The 23606-nt window shown below is 45.3% G+C and overlaps 2 protein-coding genes across 10 annotated transcripts in view; one reads left to right on the forward strand and one right to left on the reverse strand.

The window, feature by feature from the left end:
* Positions 1-17078, forward strand: part of Pogz (pogo transposable element derived with ZNF domain) — a 44786-nt gene extending 27708 nt beyond the window's left edge. For all 9 annotated transcript variants that reach the window (XM_087624023.1, XM_087624026.1, XM_087624042.1 and 6 more), the window contains 12 exon segments: positions 4441-4547; positions 5344-5681; positions 6624-6778; positions 8986-9086; positions 9513-9659; positions 11281-11415; positions 11529-11698; positions 11848-11988; positions 12634-12690; positions 12833-12945; positions 13279-13303; positions 13417-17078. In XM_087624023.1, the coding sequence (XP_087480149.1) occupies positions 4441-4547; positions 5344-5681; positions 6624-6778; positions 8986-9086; positions 9513-9659; positions 11281-11415; positions 11529-11698; positions 11848-11988; positions 12634-12690; positions 12833-12945; positions 13279-13303; positions 13417-15091 (3164 nt within the window). In that variant the 3' untranslated portion in view covers positions 15092-17078.
* Positions 17079-19118: 2040 nt separating this feature from the next.
* On the reverse strand, positions 19119-21886 carry Psmb4 (proteasome 20S subunit beta 4). Its single transcript, NM_031629.2, has 7 exons — positions 21722-21886; positions 21393-21599; positions 21031-21177; positions 20446-20527; positions 19721-19837; positions 19397-19485; positions 19119-19234 (listed from the first exon to the last, which is right to left on the reverse strand). The coding sequence occupies exons 1-7, from the start codon at positions 21859-21861 to the stop codon at positions 19222-19224; spliced, it is 795 nt and encodes a 264-aa protein (NP_113817.2). The 5' UTR covers positions 21862-21886; the 3' UTR covers positions 19119-19221.
* Positions 21887-23606: the final 1720 nt, after the last annotated feature.

The raw sequence follows: 23606 nt of genomic DNA on the forward strand, positions 1-23606 counted from the left end.
TGTGCAATGTAAAAATTAATTGAAAGCCAGATATAGTGGTGAATGCCTTTAATCCCAGTGCTTGGGATGGAGAGACAAAGTATCTCTGAGTTGTAGGCCTGCCAGGGCAACATACAGAAGACCTGTCTTAACAGCAAAATAAAAACCCTAGGTAAATCAAAACCCAGGCAAACACAGAAGCCGTGACACTCAGAAGAGAGCTTCACATGAAATTGGCATGTGGTGGTGCATGTCTGTAATTTCCGCATCAGATGCCTGAGAAAAAGAAAGGGCTTGTGAGTGTGAGGCAGCTTGGGTTACACAGTGAGAATCTGTCTCAAGAATCCTAAACAAACAAAACCCAGCCAACTCAGAATGGGGATGAGGAGAGGTAGCTTAGTCAATAAAGTGCTTGCCGTCTAAGCATGAGCACCTGACCTAGATCCCCAGTGCCACATAAAAGCCAGCATGGGGCATATGCTTGTGACTTCAGCACCAAGGGAGTGATAAAGCCTGTCAGTGTTGCCGAAACAGTGCAGTGACGATCAGGTTTAGTTAAAGACCCTGTCTCAGAAATAATTGGGAGCGTGCAAGGGGAAGGGATCTGAAGTTATTAACCTCTGTCCTCCACAGGTAAGATATCCACACATGCATAATACACATATGTATGTATATACCATGTACAAACAGGAAAAGAAAAAAGTCGACACAGTTACACATGCTTGTAAATAGACCTAGCTACTTGTGAGACCAGAAAAGGATTGCTGTGTTCTCAGTATGAGCAGGGGTCTAGGAGGCAGTGCTGAGAACCTCTCCTAAACATAAATGGACAGTATAATGGCGTATATCGTAATCTAGCAGTCAGGAGGCCATGCATGAAGATTACTGTACACGTGTGAGGTCCTGCCATGACAACTGACCAAACCCAGAATTCCTAGGAAGAGAGCCTAGGAAAGAAGCTTTACAGTATTAGATTTAACAACAGTTTCTTGGATGCCAAAACACAGGCAAGAATAAAAATTGCTACATTTGAAATGTAAAGCTTGCATGCATCAGACGAGGCAAAGCAGGTGTGGTGGCTTAGCAGGTAAAGTGCTGCCACCACACTGACCACTTGAGTTCTCTCTAGAACATGCGTGACGGAGTGGGTCCACACACTGCTGTGGCATGCGTATAACACACAAAATGTTGAGTTTTTATTGTCGTGCCTGTTGTGGTGGCCTGTACTTTTAATGCCAGCACTTGTGAGGCAGAGGCAGGCAAATCTCTGAATTTGAAGCTACCCTGGTCTACATGCACAGTACGTTCCAGAACAGCCAGGGTTACATAACCCTTATCTCAAGAAAAAAATACAAAACAACAATAGTGCTTTTTTAAAATGAGGCAAAGAGGGCTTATGGAGAAGTAGCAATGATAGAATCCCTCCCCAGTGTGTGTGATCCCTGGGTTCCATCCCCAGCAGGTGGCAGGGGAACGACACCTCTCTAAAGATGGTCAGGAAATACCTGATGAGCATCAGATGGCCAGCAGCATCAATCTCCTTGAGGAAACAGAAAAACCATGGTGAAATGGGTGCCATCAGTACCCATTAGAATAGTCACTCAGAAAACAAGCAAGCAAGCCAACTAAGCTAGCCAAATCAGCTCAGAAAGACAATAGTGTGTGCCTTCTCGTGGATCCTGAGTTCTGTTTTGGATAAGTGTGTATTTATGTATGAGTAAGTGTAGACAGACCAGGAAACCACAAAGGTGCAAATGGTGGGGGAAGAGAGGTAGTGGAAATCAGGGAGGTGCAGAGAGATTAATAGACCCATGTGATAGGAAGTGGAGGGGGAGTCCTGGGGTTGCAAGCAGGAGCGGGGGTAGGTAAAGGAAAGGAACAGATATGGGTAGAGAATCAACCAAGACTGGGTGTGCGTGAAAATGCCATAACAAACTTCTTTGTATGCTAACTGAAGAAGAAGATGGGGTGTAACTAGGAAGAAGATCTCTTCAGAGAGGATCTAAGATTATGAGAAAGTAGTGCCTTGATCTAGCCAAATGATTATCCTCTTTCTTCCTGAAATGTGTGAGTTGAGGTTGAATAATTCAGAATATAATACAAGGAAACTATAGTTGTGGTTCTGCTTTGGTTTTTCTCATTTGTTGTGTATGGTGGTTGTGTATGGTTGTGTATGGTTGTGTATGGCTGTGTATGGCTGTGTATGGCTGTGTATGGCTGTGTATGGTTGTGTATGGCTGTGTATGGTTGTGTATGGTTGTTGTGTATGGCTGTGTATGGTTGTGTATGGCTGTGTATGGTTGTGTATGGCTGTGTATGGCTGTGTATGGTTGTGTATGGCTGTGTATGGCTGTGTATGGTTGTGTATGGCTGTGTATGGCTGTGTATGATTGTGTATGGTTGTTGTGTATGGTTGTGTATGGCTGTGTATGGCTGTGTATGATTGTGTATGGTTGTTGTGTATGGTTGTGTATGGCTGTGTATGGCTTTGTATGGTTGTGTATGGCTGTGTATGGCTGTGTATGATTGTGTATGGTTGTTGTGTATGGCTGTGTATGGCTGTGTATGGTTGTGTATGGCTGTGTATGGCTGTGTATGGTTGTGTATGGTTGTTGTATATGGTTGTGTATGGTTGTTGTGTATGGCTGTGTATGGTTGTGTATGGCTGTGTATGGCTGTGTATGGCTGTTGCCTTCACATGTGTCTGTCTGTCATGTGTGTGCCTAGTTCCATATGCGAGCCAGAAGAGGGTCAGGTCTCCTGAACCAGAGTTAGAGATGTCTATGTAGCACCATGCGAATGCTTGAGAAACCAGAGCAGCCAGTGTTCTTAATAACTGAGCCGTCTTTCCAGCTCCTGTAGTTGTGTTAAAAAGTAACAAAAGGGGCCAGGAGAAAAGACGGCTCGGCATGCAAAGCTGCTTCCTGCCAAGGCTAGCAGCCTGAGTTTGATCTCTGGGACCCACACTGAAGGACAGAACTGACTCCCACACGTTCTCTGCACACACAAGGAAAAGGGGAATTCTGTGTACTGTTGGCAGGGACATAACACTGTACTGATACTGTGAAAAATAGTATGATCTCCAAAAAATTTTTTAAATTTTCATATACTTTAGAAGGTTTGCTTCTAAGCATAGATTAAAAGAATTGATAGCAGGGACTAGAACAGGAACCCGAAACCTGTGTTCATAGCAGTGTCAGTCACAATAGGCAAAAGGTGACACAGCCTAAGTCACCATCCACATGTGTTCTGTTCACACAGTAGTGTGTTGCTTAGGCTTAGAGAGGAAGTCTTTTTTTCTTTCCAGAAATTCTTTTTGTTTATTTTTGTGACTATATTTTAGTTATCTTCTTTCCCTTTCCTCCCTCCAAATCTTCCCACATATCCCTCCCCACTCTTACACAAACTACAGTCTCTTGATTCATCAGTTGTTGTGTACACATGCATAGTTCTAACTATATAACCTGTTCAGTCCATAAAACGTTACTTGTATATTTCTGACACAATACAACATGGAGAACTTTAAAGGCATTGTTACAGGCTCTGTGAGGTGGTGTCAAAAGTCCAGACCAACCAGGTTTGCATAAGGAGACCCTGGTCAGAAAGGCCAGGAATAGTACACATCTGTGATCCTAGTCCCTGGCATGTGTAGGCAGGAGGGTCAGGAATTCACAACTACAGGAGACACTCACTGTCTAAGGTAAAACTGTCCCCAAAATAGTTTCCGTTTTATAAGTTGAGACAAGTTCTAGAAATTAGCCAACATGAATGTACTTAGTCCCTTGAAATATAGACTTCAAGCTAGTTCCACTCTGAGTATTGCTTTCTGTATAGCATAGTGTCACAATTAGGTACATTAGTTTTGTTTTAAAATGTGGTCTCCCTTTGTAGGCCAGATGGTCTGTAACTAGATATATAGATCAAGATGGTTCCTCTCCCAAGCACTGAATTCACAGGTATGCATCACCGTGCTCAGTTCCATTACAGTTTTAAAAAAGAAAAATGGGGCTGGGGATTTAGCTCAGTGGTAGAGCGCTTACCTAGGAAGCGCAAGGCCCTGGGTTCGGTCCCCAGCTCCGAAAAAAAGAACCAAAAAAAAAAAAAAAGAAAAGAAAAATGTCAGCCAAGTACATGGAACATGCTATTGTCCCAGCCCTTGAGGCAGGTTAATCATGAGTTCACTGTTAACCTAGATTATACAAAGATTCTCCCTAAAAACAAACCAAAAAAACTATAATTTTTTTTTGAGTCAAAATAGCTTGTGAGTTAAAATAGCTCGTGAGCTGAGGTGGTCTCTGAGCTTCAGCTTGCCAGCCCCAGCCTAGATGAGAGCAGTAAGAGCACTGTGTCTCACACAGGGATCTCTTACGCTTGCTCTTTACTCTTGGCTTTCTTCTCAGGGACTGCATTCTTGCCACTGTATGCTCTACTAATCTCAACAATTCTTTTCCCTTCTTCCAGTGACCTCTTCCATCCCAGTGTTTGACCTCCAGGACGGTGGACGGAAAATATGTCCACGGTGTAATGCTCAGTTCCGAGTTACTGAAGCTTTGAGAGGTCACATGTGTGTAAGTGATATCACCCATGATAAGGATCCAGCTTAAGTGGCCTCTGCTCTCTCTTCTGATACTGGGATCTTGAAAAGCAGATGGTTCAACTGGCTTGGAAACTTGTGAAAGCTGTTCTTTGTTTTGTTCTATTGTAGACAGGGCTGTGTAAACTGGGACTGTGATAAAATGCGTATAAAGACTGCCAATAGGTGATTGAGCACTTACAGACTTACATGATAGATCTGATCTCATAGGACAGCAAGTTTGTTAGATAAGACCTCAAGCAATGTTTAAACCCTCAGCTCCGTTTTAACTCTCACTGGGAGTGTATGAAAACCTGTTACCTTGTCACTGTTTTACTTGTAGTCTTGCACTTTTCTGGTATCAGTCCAAACGGAGCAGTTGGAACTTCTTTCTCTAGAAAGCTCAGAGTCAAGTGATGCTAGCACAAGGCTCAAGATAGGCAGGAGGGGAGCAGTAAGAGGTGTAGTGCTTGGCTGTGTGGACATAGAAAGGAGAGATGCAAACTCGGGGGCTACTGAAAAAACCGAGACGGAAGCTGGATGAAGACTACCTTAAACCCAGCTCAGTTGTGCCGGTGAAGGCCTGCATTCCCAGCTACCCAGCAGGCTGAGGCAGAAGGGTTTTGGGAACCCAGCGGGTTAGCCTGAGTAGCTTAAATGAGATCTCAGGGTCCAACAACATGTCCTCTGCCATCTCCATGAACAAAGCACAAGATACTGTTGGTGACATGATGGATTGAGCTCATCCTAGTTCCTGGTAAATGGAATGATGATGTTGTTTTCTTTTACAGTACTGCTGCCCTGAAATGGTTGAGTACCAAAAGAAAGGCAAGTCCCTCGATGCGGAGCCCAGTGTCCCATCAGCAGCAAAGCCTGCATCCCCTGAGAAGACAGCCCCAGTTACTTCCACACCCTCCTCTACACCAATTCCTGCTCTCTCACCTCCTACCAAAGTGCCAGAGCCAAGTGAGAGTGCGGGAGACACTGTCCAGACCAAGCTTATTATGCTTGTCGATGACTTTTACTACGGACGGGATGGGGGCAAAGCAGCCCAGCTAACTAGCTTCCCTAAAGTTGCCACGTCTTTCCGATGCCCTCATTGTACTAAGAGGCTAAAGAACAACATTCGGTAAGCCTGAAACAGCCTTAGAAATGGTTACCTGCACAGAAGTACACAAGTGTTCTTACACAGTTAAGGTTTTCTTTTACTATGATGCAGTATTTCTTTTTTTATGGTTTTTTGAAATGGGGTTTCTCTGTGACCCTGGCTGTCCTAGAATTCACTCTGTGGACCAGGCTGGCTTCGAACTCAGAGATCTGTCTTCTCCTCCTGAATGCTGGGACTAAAGGCATTTGCCACCACTACCCAACTTGAGACAGTCTTGTTAGAATTTATAGTGGAAAATATTGTTAAAATACAGTAATAGGAGACACCTTTAAGTTTGAATAAGGAACACCAGTCTTCTTGAACAGAACATTCTTTTAGTTTGAAGAACTTGTTATCTGGGGTCTGGACAGATAAATCAATAGTTAAGAGCACTGACTGTTCTTCCAGAGGATCCAAGTTCAGTTCCCAGCACCCACATGGCAGCTCAGAACTGTCTGTAACTCCCAGATCTGACACCTTCACATGTATAGAGATGGGTGGATGGAGAGAGATATGTATGTAAGCAAAACTCAAATGCATATAAAGTAAAAATAAATTATTTTTAAGAAGAAGAAAGTACCTATTAATAGGGAGCTGGAGAGAGAGTACCAAAGTTAAAAGTGCATTCTGCTCATATAGAGGACCTGAGTTCAAGTCCCAGCATCCACATTAGGTGATTCACAATTGTCTATGACTTCAGCTGTGGCCTCCTTCAGCACTTGTATGTATGAGCATGTACCCTACATGCAGACACACATACATGCACAGAATTTGTAAAGAACTATCATTCTGGGCTCAGAAAAAGACTCTCCCAAATGGAGGAAGTTGGAGGAAAGGAGCAAGTCACATTTGTTCATAACTGTGTTATATCTCTCGTAGACGCTGACTTAGTTTTCTGTGCTTTCTCTTTGTGCTGTGCTACAGATTCATGAACCACATGAAGCACCACGTAGAACTTGATCAGCAGAATGGCGAGGTGGATGGTCATACTATCTGCCAACACTGTTACCGCCAGTTCTCCACCCCTTTCCAGCTCCAGTGCCACTTGGAAAATGTTCATAGTCCCTATGAATCAACTAGTAAGTTCGAAAACTCAGACCCCAGTGCAGGGGTGGGTTCTATGTTTTCTTCACTTACTAAATGGCACTAGCAGAGAGCGCATACCCAGATAACAGTATTGGAGGAGTACCTTTCTCTGTTTTCTAACAAGCATGATTTTAAAGTACTTTGCTATTAAATCAGTCTCGTCCATGATAATAGGTGATGAGCTAGAGAATGTTAGTTACAGACCTTACAAAACAGGAACTACAGGCCAACGTAGAATAATGGAAGTTGTCTGCTTAACACATACATTCCCTGTTTGTTTGTTTGTTTGTTTGTTTGTTTGTGACACGGGGTTTCTCTGTGTAGCCCTTAGCTGTTCTGGACTCACTCTGTAGACCAGGCTGGCCTCAAACTCACAAAAATCTACCTACATCTGTCTCCTGTGTGCTGGGTGAAACGTATATTTCTATTGAGTTGACATTTTGAGATGTGAGCCCACTGTTCAGATTTCATTTTTGTTTGTTTGTTTGTTTTTGTTTTTTCAAGACAGTTTTTTTGTGTAGCCCTTGCCCAGTTCTAGAACTCACTCTGTAGATCAGGCTGGGCTCCAACTCAGAGATCTGCCTGCCTGTGCCTCCCAGTTCGTTCTCCACCCCCATCCCCATGCTGTGATAAAGGCATGCACCACCTCTGCCCTTTTTAGGGTTTTATTTGCCCCAGATTTCCCCAGAGCTGGAGTAATGCTTGTGAGCTAGCTGCCCAGTGTGGATGCTGGGAACTGAACTCTCCTGTTCTTTGCAAAAAGCAGTAAACACTTTAACCACTGAACCATCTCTCCCTTCCTATTCAGAATATTTCTAATCTCCTAAAAGGATTTCCAGTTTTGTTGAAAATGCAAATTATCTTAAGTATAGGAGCTGGGGTTGGGGATTTAGCTCAGTGGTAGAGCGCTTGCCTAGCAAGCACAAGGCCCTGGGTTCGGTCCCCAGCTCCGGAAAAAAAAAAAAATTAAGTATAGGAGCTTAAATAATTATAGTGTGTAGAATAAGACATATGTCAACTTATAGGTTCATTTCTGTAATTTCATCACTTTGGAGAGAGAAGTAGGAAGGTCACTTAGTTTAAGGCAAGCCTGGGCTACATAGTAAGATCCTATCTCAAAATAAGATAATATTTCAAACATGCCTTATATGATAGCCGTTATGGGTAAGATAATTACAATAGAGAGAAAGGTTTTGTGTCCAGGTTTCACAAAAAGTGGTGATAAACTTTTAGAGCTTTAAATATAGGAAAGGGAAAGATTCAAAGGGTGGGCCACTGTCTAATAAATACTTAAAACTTTTAAGTCTATAATGTCCCATATTTGCAGAAACCTGGAAGACCAGTGAACAAAGGAAAACAAAAATATGGCTCTTTTGCTAGCCATACTTTATAATTCAAAATATGAAGCAATTAAAAATTTTACCAAAAATTTAGAATTGTATCCTTCTAATCAAGCTTGACAAATTGGCCAATTTCTGAGTTAATTATCTTGAATCTGTTCATACAAAAAGAGAAGTGACATAACAGGGATGTGGTGACACACTAGTAATACCAGCGCTTGGGAGGCAGGGGCAGAATGATACCTGAGTTCCAGGTTATCTGTTCCAGGCCATACAGGGCTGTGTAGTAAGACCCTGTCCCCAAAACAAAAAAGCAAACATCCCTTAGTGTTTGTCAGTCTTTTCAGAACAAATTCTTCCTTGTACTTCATGGACAGTCAGTAGATATTTATGGATTATTTATAAATGAGAATCTTTGTTCCTAAGTATAGGCTTAAAGTCATGTATTATTTTGAAAGAACTCACTCAGCAGTGAGGGGTCCATGCTGTAGCTATATTGGAAGCTGATGAGCAGTGGTCAGTCTTAAAGGGTTCTGCCACATTTTTGTCTATAATAACAGACGTGATAGTTGTAGGTCACTGCATAGTGACAACAGTGGGTATGACTGAGAGAAGAGATAGGAAATGGGCAGAAAGAGAATGTGATCTCAGAGCAAAGAGGGAATGTCTGGTTTAAAGTGGAACTAGGTCACAGTCTAGACTAGAGCTTTGCTTTAAACGGCTGAGTTAGACATAGGGACATTAATTGTCATCAGCAGCACAAACGTCAGAGCAGACGCAGTGTGCAGGTGTGATGTGTTGGTAGATCTTGAGAGGTCTGATCAACATCTAGGTGCATGCCTCAATTATTTTTCTTCCAGCCAAGTGCAAGATCTGTGAGTGGGCCTTTGAAAGCGAGCCCTTGTTTCTCCAGCATATGAAAGACACCCACAAGCCTGGAGAGATGCCTTATGTTTGTCAGGTAATGCCTTTTTCTTCAGAGCATTTTAACCATTTTGTTTTCAAACTGATTGTAAAGAATCCACTAGTGGATATTCCTAAATACCCACTGTGGACCTTCCATTTAGCACTCTGAGGAGATGTGGGAAGAGTAATAAATAACACTTAGTTAGGACTTCCTAGAAAATAAAGCCAGACAAGGGGCTGCTATCTCCCAAGCTTCCCTGCCGGGATGCAGATGCTTTTTTATTTCCTTGGGAAATGGGCTGTTCTCAGATGCTGCTGTCCTTTGTCTCCATCACAGCTAACTTTGCCATCTCCACAGATCTCCATTGCAAAGAACAATGATGTCTGTGTGTTTAAGAAAGCTCCGCTATCTTTGTCGTTATTTCTTGTTCTGGCTCCAGTTGTTCACTCTTACTTTTATTTCCCTTCTTGCATAACTCAGGTGTGTCAATATCGCTCCTCCCTCTACTCAGAGGTAGATGTCCATTTTCGGATGATCCATGAAGACACTCGGCATTTGCTCTGCCCGTATTGCCTAAAAGTCTTCAAAAACGGCAATGCCTTCCAGCAGCACTACATGAGGCACCAGGTATCAGGCACAAGCAATCCTGGATTCTTGTTTGAGGTTTTGGATCCTGGGGTCAGGGTTGAGATAGATAAATAATGTTGATAGAGAAGATAGTATTGTGTTAGCAGCCATCATTCAGTTCCTGCTTCTTGCTACACAGTAGGTTAGATGTTAGTGGTTAAAGGAAAATATACAAAAAACCATTACGAGGGCTCTGTTAATAGGGAATGATACAGAGAAGCATCTACACATAATGGGCACCAAAGGGACATCCAGAAAGAAGTGCTGTTTCAGGTCTGAAGGATGAGTAATGAAGGAATAAAATAGGACAGAGAAGGGGCTGGGGATTTAGCTCAGTGGTAGAGCGCTTACCTAGGAAGCGCAAGGCCCTGGGTTCGGTCCCCAGCTCCGAAAAAAAAGAACCAAAAAAAAAAAAAAAAAAAAAAAAAAAAAAGGACAGAGAAGTAGTACACCTGAGACAAAAGAAAGGTAAACCTCTGGTGTGTAGGGAGGTGAGAGCTGTTCAGAGTAGATTGTAGGATACAGGGTACATGTTGGAAGCTAGGTGTGGACAGATTATGGGTATTCTAGGCTAGGGAGAGGATTCAAGTTCTGGGGTGATAAGGTTCAAGATTTTACACTGCCAGCACTAAGTAAACTAAGTCAGGGTTAGAGCAGAGGGAAACGATTAGGGCAAGACTTTGATCAGGTAGGAGATGATAGTGGTTACAGCTTTTCCAGTGTAGAAAGGGATGAGTCAAGGGACGGTGCTAAGACAAGACATATTTATGACATAGAGGTAGACGGCTTAGGTGAGATGGCCCTGAGACAAGCACTGCCTTTGTCAGGCTGTGGACTCCGAAACAGCTGTGTGTGGATGCATTGACCCCATTCCACCTCCTGGAAAAGGGGGGAAGCAAGAATACAGAGGGGAGTACTATCCTTTGTATGTGTCCTTTAAAGGGGTGCAGGTGATAGGGTGCTTGTCTAACAAGGAAGGCCTCAGCTTTTTTGCTTGTATCTCTAGCACCACTAGAACAGACAGAAGCTAAAGGAAACTGTTCTGTGACTGTTGATACATAGTCAGTGAAAAGACGCTGGAGATCTGCCTGAGGCAATAGCCAACAGCCAAGAGCCAAGAGCCAGGGCAAACCTAGAGTGTGAGGGGACAGAACGAGAGTTTGAGTTATTGATTTGATAACATGTATATTTTTGTGTGCTTTAAAAATCAAAAAGAGGGGCTGGGGGTTTAGCTCATTGGTAGAGCGCTTGCCTAGCAAGCGCAAGGCCCTGGGTTCGGTCCCCAGCTCCGAAAAAAGAAAAAAAAGAAAAAAAGAAAAAAAAAATCAAAAAGAATGTCCAGGAATAGGTAGTACTGTCTGCAGTGCTAAGATCACCTAGGCAAGCAAGCGTGTGTCCCGCCCATGTACTCCACGTCAAGGAGGAGAGACTGTGCTGTGTGTGCTGGCCTGCACTGTGGAATGTGAGAGAAGGTTCTCCGTGATAGCCTTTCTCGTCCTGAATGGTTCTTTTCTCATTCTTACTAAATTCTCAACACAGAAGGGAAGATTGATGTTGATTTTGATCCACTGGAAACCTTTAAGCAATTCTTGTCTGTTTTGTTTGCTTTTCTCCACTTCAGAAGAGAAATGTTTATCACTGCAACAAATGCCGGCTGCAGTTTCTCTTTGCCAAGGACAAAATTGAACACAAGCTTCAGCACCATAAAACCTTCCGTAAGCCTAAGCAACTGGAAGGCTTGAAACCAGGCACCAAGGTAAGAGTTTGCCAGATGTTGCTGTCACAGACTCAGGGAGGGTAAGAATGAGGTGGACAGAATCCTGGGGTTTCCTGTGAGTGCCATCTAATTGTTCTTCCCTTGATTCTCAGGTGACAATCCGGGCTTCCAGGGGGCAGCCACGAACTGTTCCTGTGTCTTCAAATGATGCACCTTCTGGCGCTTTGCAGGAGGCAGCACCACTGACCTCCGCTGACCCCCTACCTGTCTTCCTTTACCCTCCCGTCCAACGCAATGTCCAGAAGAGAGCTGTCAGGAAAATGTCAGTGCCTCCTTCTAATGCTAGGCGGGTGGGAACTACCTGGGCAGGGTATTTCCTGACAGCCAAGCAATCAGAGATAGTCTTTCAGGATCAAAAATGTTGTGATTTGGTGATACCTGAGGGAGTAATGACATTTTTATTTTTGACAGGAGCGTCATGGGCCGGCAGACGTGTCTGGAGTGCAGCTTTGAGATTCCAGATTTCCCTAACCATTTCCCTACCTACGTGCACTGTTCTCTCTGTCGCTATAGCACCTGCTGCTCTCGAGCTTATGCCAATCACATGATCAAGTAAGTCGTGAGCAAACCAGAATTTCTAGTTTGAAGACCAAAATTCATTTAATTGCTTCCCATTATTTCTATTTTGTTTCTTTCTTCATCTTTTTTTTTTCTTTTTTTTCTTTTCTTTTTTTCGGAGCTGGGGACCGAACCCAGGGCCTTGTGCTTGCTAGGCAAGCGCTCTACCACTGAGCTAAATCCCCAACCCCTCTTTCTTCATCTTTTAAAACTGTCTGTCCATCTTTTCTTGGAAGGTAAAAGAGCAAACCCATATTTAGTTGGCTCTGTTAGTCTGTGCTCCAGGTCCCCAGGGCCTTGTCACTGCAGGTGCAGCCTGAGCACTGGATTGGAGTTGTTAGAATTGCTGGGCCTTACATACTTCATTCGATCAGATATCACATTTCAACAGCAACTTCCCCTCCCCCTAGTCTTCCTCCAACCTCCCTTCTGCCCCATATCCACACCCTTCCACTTCTCAGAAAAGAGCAGGCCTCCCAGTGACATCATCCTTAGGTCTATCCTAGACCCGAATTAAAATGTGAATTGTGATTGGTCCTCTGGTTATTTCATGTTTATATTGAAGTTTGAGAGGCCTGATGGTTTGGATTGAGAAGGCATCTCCTTGGCTGTAACTCTCTGCTTTTTTGTCTTTATCAGCAATCATGTTCCACGGAAGAGTCCCAAGTATCTGGCTTTGTTTAAAAATTTTGTAAGGTAATAAAACACTTTTTGGTACTATCGAGTCTTATTATGTAGAGTGGTTATGTGACTCACTTCCATATTAAGCCTCGGAGTTTAACTTTGTTTAGTGTTACTGCTGTCCGTATCTAATATACCCTTGGTCCTCTTCCCACAGTGGAATCAAGCTGGCCTGTACTTCGTGTACCTTTGCTACCTCCGTGGGAGATGCCATGGCCAAGCATTTGGTGTTCAACCCCTCCCACAGATCTAGCAACATCTTACCACGGGGTAAGTGGAGGAAACTGGGATTGGGGGTAAGGTGTCACCCCTGTGTGAGCCGGAGCAGCGTCTTCTCAGGCCCCTAGTCACTGTTTAGATGCATGCTATTGCAGACTATAAACATTCTAACCGGGGAAGGCTGCCCCGGGAGGAGCCGGTACGGGGCTAGCATATTAAAATCTCAAGTGTCAGGGTTGGGGACTTAGCTGCGCAAGGCCCTGGGTTCAGTCCCCAGCTCCGAAAAGAAAAAAGAAAAAGAAAAAAGAGAAATCTCAAGTCTCTGGAATGCTTTTCATTGTCCCCAATGAGCTAACCTTTTTTTTTTTAATCTCATTTTCCCAGGGCTCAGTTGGATGTCTTACTCGAGGTAATGGTCATTTCATGTGCACTTTGCAGAGTCTGCTCTTACAAATACTACGATTTAAATCCTGAAGTGTAACTGACGTTTCTGTTCTCTGCCTCCTATCCCCATTCCCTTAGGCTTGGCCAGACTCCTGAACAAGTGTTGGACCGGAGCATGAAGAATACGTATCTTCCACCTCCTCTCCTCCCTAACAAAGCTGCCACTGTGAAGCCTGTAGGAGCCACCTCAGCAGAGCCTCAGGAGCTGGCAGGTCCTGTGCTCCAGGCACTTCCATCACCAGCCTCAACTGCAACCCCACCAGCAACCCCCACTCACCCACAGCCCTCTGCCCTGCCACCCTTGGCCACAGAGGGGACTGAGTGTCTGAATGTCAATGAACAGGAGGAGGGAAGCCCTGTCACCCAGGAGCCTGAACCAGCATCAGGTGCTGGAAGTGGTGGCAGTGGGGTTGGCAAAAAAGAGCAGCTGTCTGTGAAGAAGCTTCGGGTAGTGCTGTTTGCCCTGTGCTGCAACACAGAGCAGGCGGCTGAACACTTCCGAAACCCCCAGCGGCGAATTCGCCGTTGGCTTCGACGCTTTCAGGCCTCTCAGGGAGAGAATTTAGAGGGCAAATATCTCAGCTTTGAGGCAGAAGAAAAACTGGCTGAATGGGTGCTGATCCAGAGAGAGCAGCAGCTCCCTGTAAATGAAGAGACCTTGTTTCAGAAGGCCACCAAAATCGGACGCTCTTTGGAAGGGGGATTTAAGATCTCCTATGAGTGGGCTGTGCGCTTTATGCTCCGGCACCACCTCACTCCCCATGCCCGGCGAGCTGTAGCCCACACGTTACCGAAGCATGTAGCAGAAAATGCTGGACTCTTCATTGAGTTTGTGCAGCGGCAGATTCACAACCAAGACTTACCTTTGTCTATGATTGTGGCTATCGATGAGATCTCTTTGTTTCTGGACACAGAGGTGCTGAGCAGTGATGACCGGAAGGAGAACGCTCTGCAGACAGTGGGCACAGGGGAGCCTTGGTGTGACGTCGTGCTGGCTATCCTAGCAGATGGCACTGTCCTCCCCACCCTGGTTTTCTTCCGAGGTCAAGCGAATCGGCTTGCTAATGTGCCAGACTCTATATTACTAGAGGCTAAAGACAGTGGCTATAGTGATGATGAAATCATGGAGCTTTGGTCCACCCGTGTGTGGAAGAAGCACACAGCTTGTCAGCACAGCAAAAGCATGCTGGTGATGGACTGTCATCGCACTCACTTGTCAGAAGAGGTGCTGGCCCTGCTCAGTGCCTCTAGCACTTTGCCTGCGGTGGTTCCCGCAGGCTGTAGCTCTAAAATCCAGCCACTAGACGTGTGCATCAAACGAACTGTTAAGAACTTCCTGCACAAAAAGTGGAAGGAGCAGGCTCGGGAAATGGCAGATGCTGCTTGTGATTCTGATGTCTTGCTTCAGCTGGTGTTGGTCTGGCTGGGTGAGGTGCTGAGTGTCATTGGGGACTCCCCAGACCTAGTTCAGCGGTCCTTCCTTGTGGCTAGTGTTCTGCCAGGCCCTGATGGCAACGTTAACTCACCCACACGCAACGCTGATATGCAGGAGGAGCTCATTGCCTCCCTCGAGGAGCAGCTAAAGCTAAATGGAGAACAGTCCGAGGAGCACTCAGCTTCTGCCCCCCGACCCAGGTCATCGCCTGAAGAGACAGTTGAGCCTGAAAGCCTTCATCAGCTTTTTGAGGGAGAAAGTGAGACAGAGTCTTTCTATGGCTTTGAGGAAGCTGACCTAGATCTGATGGAGATTTAGGTGCTGAGGCTATGGAATCATTGAATCGGGTAGGAAAGTTGAGGGAGGTTAGAGGGGCTTAGACAGGAGGGGTACCAGTGGGGTACTTGGTTTATAATTTCAATTTATGCCACCACTCCCGACATTGACTCTTCCTGTGAACTTGTGGGTTATTATGAACACCAGTCAGTAATGATCAGTTCTGAGCCGAGGAGCTGGCCCATTGGTTACTCCTGCTAAAACCATGTTTTTGTGACCCTTTTTTCTTCTTTAATTTAAATCACTGTGTTTGCTATTTTTCGGACAAAATCTAGGAAAACAATCCTTTGTGGACAAATATTAAGTTGTTTTGTTTCCCCCTTTACCTCAATTGTATCATAGTATTTCTGGGTTTTGTTTGTTTACTGTGTGGCCGATGTCTTTGGGCATGACACTATAATCATTGTTAACATGAGAACGTTGCTGCAGATGGAAAGAAGAGTATGTAGCTCACAAGCTGGCTTATTTACAAATGTGGATACGTTTTTTTCATTGTGGTCTTAACACTTTTATATAAAAATGAAAATGAAAAATGAATCCCACTGAACTCTTTCCTTCTCCATTCCCCTCCCTCTTCAGAGGTGTTGGTCTCCTCAGCAGCTCTAGATATAAAATTGTGGCTTTAAAAAGTGCATGAACCACCTTGAAACATCCAGAATGGATAGATATTTCTGTCCTCACCACCCTCCACCAAAATACAACAGAAACAATATTTTTTTGTACTCGTGACCCTTGACCCTTTTCCTGATTTTCACACCATTCTTCACTCTGGACAAAGGAGCACATGTGTCCCTAGCAAGCAAGAGCTGCTGAGTGAGGCGATGAGTGTTCAGGTGGAAGCCATTCCTAGTCTCTGTCTTCAGCCAGCCCCCTGCTGTAGTCCCTGCTCTGTTGAACTCTGTTGTCCTGTGAAGCTCGTCCCAACAGCACGCCTGCTCATCACAGGTCCAACTGGCATATGTTACATGTTGACTAAACAGACAGACTGCTCGAACTCCTGCTTACACGTGGCTTTCCTGTCCCTCATGTTCAGAGAAGAACTGGATGTGAAAAGCATAGAGGTGTGCACAGAGAAAGACAAGAATCTTTATTTTTCACTGCCAACTTCAAGGAAAATTTTTCTACAGTTTGCATGAGGGATTTTTTTTTTTAAAGAAAATATGTACTCGTGGTGATAAACCAAAATGTACTGTATCATAGAGGAGAACAAAACACCAAGTCTACCTTTCCCACAGCCACATTGTTCTTGTCAATCCTGAGGCGTTCAGTTTCTCCTGAGAGCCAAGGAGGCAGCCTGCACAAGCGTGTACGTGGTTCATCTTTAAAGTGTACATAAGTGGAGCATTTACTAAAATGAGAGGAAAGGATTTATAAACTTTTCTATATGTCCCCATTGAATAGGCTTTCATAGACTGGGAGATACTCAAGGCGTGCAGGCCTGGTGGTACAGGTGTGTGGCATTTGTGACCACCACTCCTCTCCCTGCAGTTTTTGTTATCTTTAACTCCCAGCATATTATAACACAGTGAACAGGACTGATCCCAGAAGTTTGGCCAGCTCTACCATGGCGTTGGAGATCTGAACTGAGAACCCACCTGGACTTCTGTTCCCAGCTTTTTGTGTAATGCCATTTTCTTGATGACGGACTACACTTCAGAGCCAACCTTCTGCCTTTGAGAAAGCTGGAGAACTGTAAATGGTCACTTGAATCTACACCTAATCCTCTTTGGTCGTCTCTGCAGCAGCCACAGCCTTAGCAGAGCTGGGTTCCTGGCCTCTGCACATTGACTTTGGATGGGTAATTTTTTTTTTTTTTTTTTAAAGATCATGGTAACCGTGAATCGGCTGGGTTTTGGCAAGCAAGTTGTCTTTGTGGACTCTGCCTGCATGGCTTAGTAGTAGAAGGAAGGTTTTTTGGTTTTGTTTTTTTATAATTCAGTTTAATCAATAAACATGTATTTATTGACAACTTTCTGTGTTAAGTATATCAGAGTTCCCAATTGAACACCCAAGATTTTCTTTGTGTGAACTTGTCTGCAGCTGTCTGTGCCACATTTGATAGCATCATGCAGAAGACCCATGATTGTCATTTTTAAAAGCCAAGGTTCAGGGCTGGAGAGATGACTCAGTGGTTAAGAGCACTCACTGACTGCTCTTCCAGAGGTTCTGAGTTCAATTCCCAGCAACCACATGGTGACTCACAACCATCCGTAATGGGATCTGGTGCCCTGTTCTGTGGTGTCTGAACAGCTACAGTGTGCTCATATAAATAAAATAAATCTTTAAAAAAAAAAAAAAACAAGGTTCAGTGGGACGGTGGTGGTACACACCTTTAATCCCAGCACTGGGGAGGCAGAGACTGGTATATCTGAGTTTGGGACTAACTTGGTTGTAATGATTTCCAGGACAGCCAGAGTTACAGAGAAATTCTGTTTTGGAAGATATCAAAATACAAAAATAAGGGTTTAAAACCACCCCGGGGATAGGACAGGATTAATTTCCAAATGGAACAGCTACACTTAGTTAGAATTCATTTTTTTTCTTGTGTTGAATGTAGGCACCTCATACTATTAAACCATGCACCAAGTTCAGGACAACTCTTGAGCCTCCTGCCATCTTGTGGGATCTGGGAATTAAATTTGGGCCTTCAGGCATATGTGTGAATTCAGGACCAAGTGTGGGCTGTCAATCCTCACTCTCCACCCTATCTGAGCCTTTTGTTAGCTATGCCAAGCTACCAGCTTGGCCCTCAAGCTTACAGGGCACCTCCTGTTGCTGGGATTACGTATACTTGATCTACATTGTCCAGCTTTTCCATGGGTTCTGGAGATTCAAATCCAGGTCTTCTGAGTAAATGCTAGCAACTTGAGCCATCTCCCAGATCCACCTAAGTTTTTGTAATGATTTTAGTTATGTATATGTATGTGGGTATGTATTTAAGTGCAGGTGCTCACGGGGTCAATCATCAGATGTCGTCTGGAGCTGCAGTGAGATGCATGTGAGCCACACATCACATGGGTACTGGGACTCAAACCCAGATCAAGCCTGCCCTCTGCAAGGGTAGTAACTGCACTCAGATGCCAAGCCACCTCTGCAGCTTCCCACTCAGGACTTCCTAACGAGCACGTGCTTCTTCAGAGAACCGGGTGCTTATACCATGCATCGGTTAGATGTGTTTACTCAGTATCTTCTAATGTAAGGCTCTATGTGTAGGTGTAGGGCTGAGCTCTGCTACACCAGGCCTCCTGTCTCTCAAAGTGCACTTTAACCAAAGTCAGGTTTGCAGCCATCATTAACACTCCCTCCTAAACAAAAAACAAGATTCACCTAGAATTTAGTGAATGGGAGAAAATGAATAGAATCTTGTATAAGCCCATTGTGTTATCAAAAATGAAGTCAAACCTACAAAAACTGGCTCTTATGACAATCTGGGGGTTCTTCTGTATTGTCATGCATAAGAATCCTGTACTTGTTAGGAGACATGGCCACCTCTAATCCCACACTTGAGAAGCTGAGGCAGAAAGGACTGCCCTGAGTCCCAGGCCAGCCTCAGGGAAGTGACTGCCTTGCAGGCATGAGGACTTGAGTTGACCCAGCATCATGTGCTGTGACGTGCATATTTAAAATCCCAGCTTAGGGCAGTCAAAGACAGGATCCCTGTGGCCTAACGGTCAGTCAGTCTAGCTGAACTGGTAAGCCCAGATTCATACAAACCATGTCCAAAAAAACAACAAAAAAAGATGGAGGATGATTGAGAAAGACTTGACGTCCACCTCTGGGCACATACATGAAGTGCTAAATGGTGCTCTCCAGGAAACAGCAGACACGGTACTAACCAGTACTTGGTAGCTGAGACCTTGCTGTGACCACGTCAGAATGAAAACACTGAATTGTCAGGCATGGCAGAAGCTTTTACCTCTAGCATTTCGGAGGCAGATTTCCGAGTTTCAGGTAAGCCTGGGCTTTATATAGTGAGATCCTGTTTCAAAACAAAAAACCCAACTCAGCAACACTTCAAAGGACTGATTTATTTTTACAAAAGTCTGCCTTTGAGCCAGCTACAGTCACGTTCACAAGGGCCAAGCTTCAACTCTGGACACTTCATCTGGATTTCATTCAAAGCCACTAAAAAAAGAAACATTTAGGAAAAGTGAAGTATTAAGGTCTCAGCTTCTGAAGGAGCTCCCCCCAAAACCACCCAGAGTTTCTGCTTGAGCCCTCCAGAAGGGACAGCTCTGGGAAAGCCAACAGCTTCCCTGCTCTGCCCATCTCCTGCAGGTCAGTTACCTGATCATGTGAGCAATGTCCCAGTTGGTCTGTGCTGACAGTGGTCCTTCTATCTCCACACCTTTTTCAGTTACAGTAGCAACTTGAAACTGCAAGAAGGCAAAGCGAGCAATGAAAACCCCAGTCCGGACAAAGATCAAACAGAAGGCTGTCCTTCATTTGCAAAACAGTGGTCCCAGAATTTGCACTTTAGTTTTTAGGACAGCATCCCACTATGTAGACCAAAATCACCTCAAATGCAGAGTCCCACCACCTCTGCGCTGGGACTAGGCATGCAGCACCACGCCTAACTCCAGAATTTATACCTTGCAGCCCCTTTCTCACCCGGTTATACGAACGAGCGTCTCGGTAGTACAGCACTCGCATGCAGCGCTCCACAAGCTCTCGGGCCTCTGTCTGACTCAGCACCGGTTGCTTCTCTAGAACTTCTCGAAGCAGAGGCTACAGAGGCAGGCAAAGAATTGGAGAAATTAAGACACTGGCTTAACAGAAGGCAACCTGCTCCCTCCCACGTCAACAGGCACCAAAGTGAATGACAGTTTTCTCCCCACTGTTTCAAAAGAACTGGGTGCTGGCCTTTTTGTCCAACATTTCTTTTGTATGGGTGTGTGCACATGCATACAGAAGTGAGAAAACAGCTGAGGTGCTGGTTCCATGGTGATCCCAGGCAGGCTGTCAGCCTTGGCAGCAAGTGCCTCAACCCAAAGAATCTTTGTTTTGTTTTTGAAATGGGAGTCTTGCTATGGAGCCTGGTCTGGAACACACAGTCCTCCTGGCCCCAGTCTCCTGTGCACTACTACTACAGAGTGTACAGCTAAGACCCTCTTAAAGAGGGGAGTCCTAGGGCTTCTACTCTGTAACAAGGCCATTCTTCCCATCACTGTTTCTTGTCACTGGAAGGTAATGTAAACATATTCTCCTTATACAAAGAAAACCAGCTGCCCAGCCTTAGGATCCCAGCTTGTCTCTTATCAGAACTCCAAGGGAAATAGACTAACATTGGCTTCTCATCTATTTCTCTCTTCCCTGTTGCTAGGCCCACTACTTACCTGAGCCAAGTATGCACCATAACCAGTGGCTAGTGAAGGGGCTTCATAAGCTACACCAAGCATGTCCACATAACCAAGAAAGCTAGAGGGACAAACAGATCAAAGAATCCATTTAATCTTATATTTCTTATGTGACCATGAGAATTAAAAGATGGGAGTTCTCTGGGCTCAAAGAATCTGAGGGTAGGGAAGCTGGATGGCTCAGTGGGTAAAAGCACTTGCCACCATGCTTGATGACCCAAATTTAATCCTTAGAATTCAGAATATAGAAGAGATTGACACACACGTGCACGCACATGCACACACTGTAGTACACAAGCACACATACCAAAAGAAGTGTAAAAAAACAGTTTAAAGGTGGGTGGGGCACAAAAAAGGAGGAAAAAAACAGTTTAAAAGACTGAAGAGGGGGCTGGGGATTTAGCTCAGTGGTAGAGCGCTTACCTAGGAAGCGCAAGGCCCTGGGTTCGGTCCCCAGCTCCAAAAAAAAGAACCAAAAAAAAAAAAAAAAAAAAAAAGAAAAGAAAAGACTGAAGAGACACTACATAGGTGCTAGCTTAGGCGGTCAAGGAAGTCATCAAATACCTTTCTCCACCAGCATAGCCTCCAATGACCATGGTGTTCCACAGAGGGTTCATCTTGGAGCGGCGACTGTACATGGCCCTTGTCAACCATGAATGGATAGCTCTAGGACTATAGCTATGTCCATCTCCCAACAGCTCCTCATCAATCCTAAATACAATTGGATGAGAAAGGAGTGATAACCGACAGGTTCCCCACCCACTCCTGTTCTACACGCAGTTCTACACTCCCAGATTGCCCCAATTCCAAAAAGTGTTCCAAACATTCACATGTGTCTCAACAATTACCGAAAGTCTCAAGTCCCTCCATCCCACCTACGGGAATAATAAACGGAAGGTTGTCCGATTCACATGGAGACGACTTACACCATCTGGCCGAGAACTTGCTTCAAATACTGGAAATCAGCATAGTCTCCTGAAGCACCTAGCATAGTGCTGTCGTTGACTCGCATAATACGAGAGATATTGCGGAAACGAGCCAGGGAGCCGTAGGAGCCCAGCATGTCTGCAGCAATCACCACTCCGCAGTCGAACTTCACCCCTAGTACGGATGTCCCAGTCACCATGGGGTTCCTGAAGTATGAAAAGGGTCTCTGAGCGCGGAGGCCGGCGCCCCGATTGCTGCGGCCCTCGCACCGCAGGTCCCCACGTCCCGGCCCGCCGCCCCTTCCCTGCGCGGTTAGAGCGCGACTCACTGGGTCCGAGTGATGGGACCCTCGCAGGGCGCAGACATCGGATCCATGAGGCAGCTGGGGGTGGACGGGACGCGGTAAAACTGCCCCGGAGCCGGACCCCCGGCCCAGTGGCCAGTCCGTGACTCCCAAAACGCTTCCATCTTAGTCACCACTGCCGAAAAAATGAAAGCGCTCCCGTCACCGGAAGCGGAAGTCGTCGTTTGCCACGCCCCTCTTCTTCCTGTCTGCCACTTCCTTGCGCGAAGACTCAGAGGCACTGTATTAATGAGGCGGTTTGGGGAGTCTTGATCCAGAGTAACCGCTAAGACTGATGGAAGTGCAACGTCGCGTCCTCGTCCCACTGCAGTAGGGATGCCTCTCAGCATCTCAGGAGGAGCAGGCCGCGTGGGACAAGCACCAGGACCTGTTATCACGTCCTGTTTGGATCAGTATCCAAAACTCGACTTGAGGGCTGGAGAGATGGTTCAGCAGTTAAGAGCACTAACTGCTCTTCCAGAGGTCCTGAGTTCAATTCCCAGCAACCACACCGTGGCTCACAGCCATCTGTAATAGAATCAGATGCCCTCTTGTGGTGTGTCTGAAGACAGCGACCGTGTACTCACAAAACTTGAAGAATCTCTGAACCCAAGCTCACTTAATAGCTTTACTTCTCAAAGCAGGCCCCAAGTAGCAGGAATTATCAACCCATTCGATAGATAAGAAGCCGATGCATGAGATACAGTGGTTTCCCCCGTTACAATCAATAGAGGGTAGAAAAGATACAAACCAAGCGGAAGAGACGGCTCACGTTAAGAGCACTCAGGTTCGAATCTAAGCACCCACGCGGTGGCTGACAACCATCTGTAACTCCAGTTACAGATATCCTCTTCAAGACACCGAGGGCACCAGGCACTTACAAGGGAGGGAGAGGTGGACAGGGGGATGGTGGGGGGGGGAGGGAGGGGGAGAGAGAGAGAGAGAGAGAGAGAGAGAGAGAGAGAGAGAGAGAGAGAGAGAGAGAAAGAGAGAGAATGAATCTCATCTTAGTACTTAGAGGGCTGAAACAGAAGGAGTGCCTCCAGTACAAGGCCATTCTGGACTACATTCCGAGCCCAGGCCAAACTGAACAACCGAAAGGTCCTGATTTAAAAGGGAAGTCAGGATAGGGGTAAAAGTGCTTCCTAGCCAAATACTACATTCAGAAGAGTTCAGTCACCTGGGCCTCCTTGGAAGATGAAAATCAGCTCTCGATGTTTGTCTCTGACCTCCACATTCACCCTGAACTCATACACATGCAACAATAGTGAGTAAAACAAAGCAATGAGTTGGTGCTTTTAAAGGAAGGATGCTACACTTATGTCTTCCTGAAACAGGTGGTAGATTGGTCAGCCTGTGAAACCTTGGACAAAACTGAACATTTCTTTGTTGTCAAATGACCTTTCCCATTTCCTAAGCAAAAGAAAAAGAAATCCGCTGTGAACTAGAGGCAGTAGAGCAATGTCACCCCCTCTCCCCAATAGCATACAAAATAATGGGTTTCATTACAGCATTTTCATCCCTTGATGTCATTTTACTCTGCTCTTACTGGTGCCCATCCCAGTTCCCTTCCCTGCCTCCTCTTCCTGCCTCTTCCTGCCTCCTCTTGTTGCTTTCCCTCCTCCCTCTGTCTAAATAGATCCTGAATGTTTCCATCGACACAGGTTCTATTACCTTCTACTCCTTCACCCCCATCCCTTCAGAGCCTTCATTTCCTTATGGTCTCTTTCTACTTTCCTGCCCTAACACACACACAAACACACCTAGATACCACGTATGAGAAAATACATATATTGATGCTGAGATTCTGACCCAGGACAAGCAGCTGAGGTGCATATTTAACATATCAGAGTGGACCTGGCCTCCAGGT

The sequence above is a fragment of the Rattus norvegicus genome, chromosome 2 (genome assembly GCF_021556685.1).
Source record: "Rattus norvegicus strain SHRSP/BbbUtx chromosome 2, alternate assembly SHRSP_T2T, whole genome shotgun sequence".
NCBI classification, from domain to species: Eukaryota; Metazoa; Chordata; class Mammalia; order Rodentia; family Muridae; genus Rattus; species Rattus norvegicus.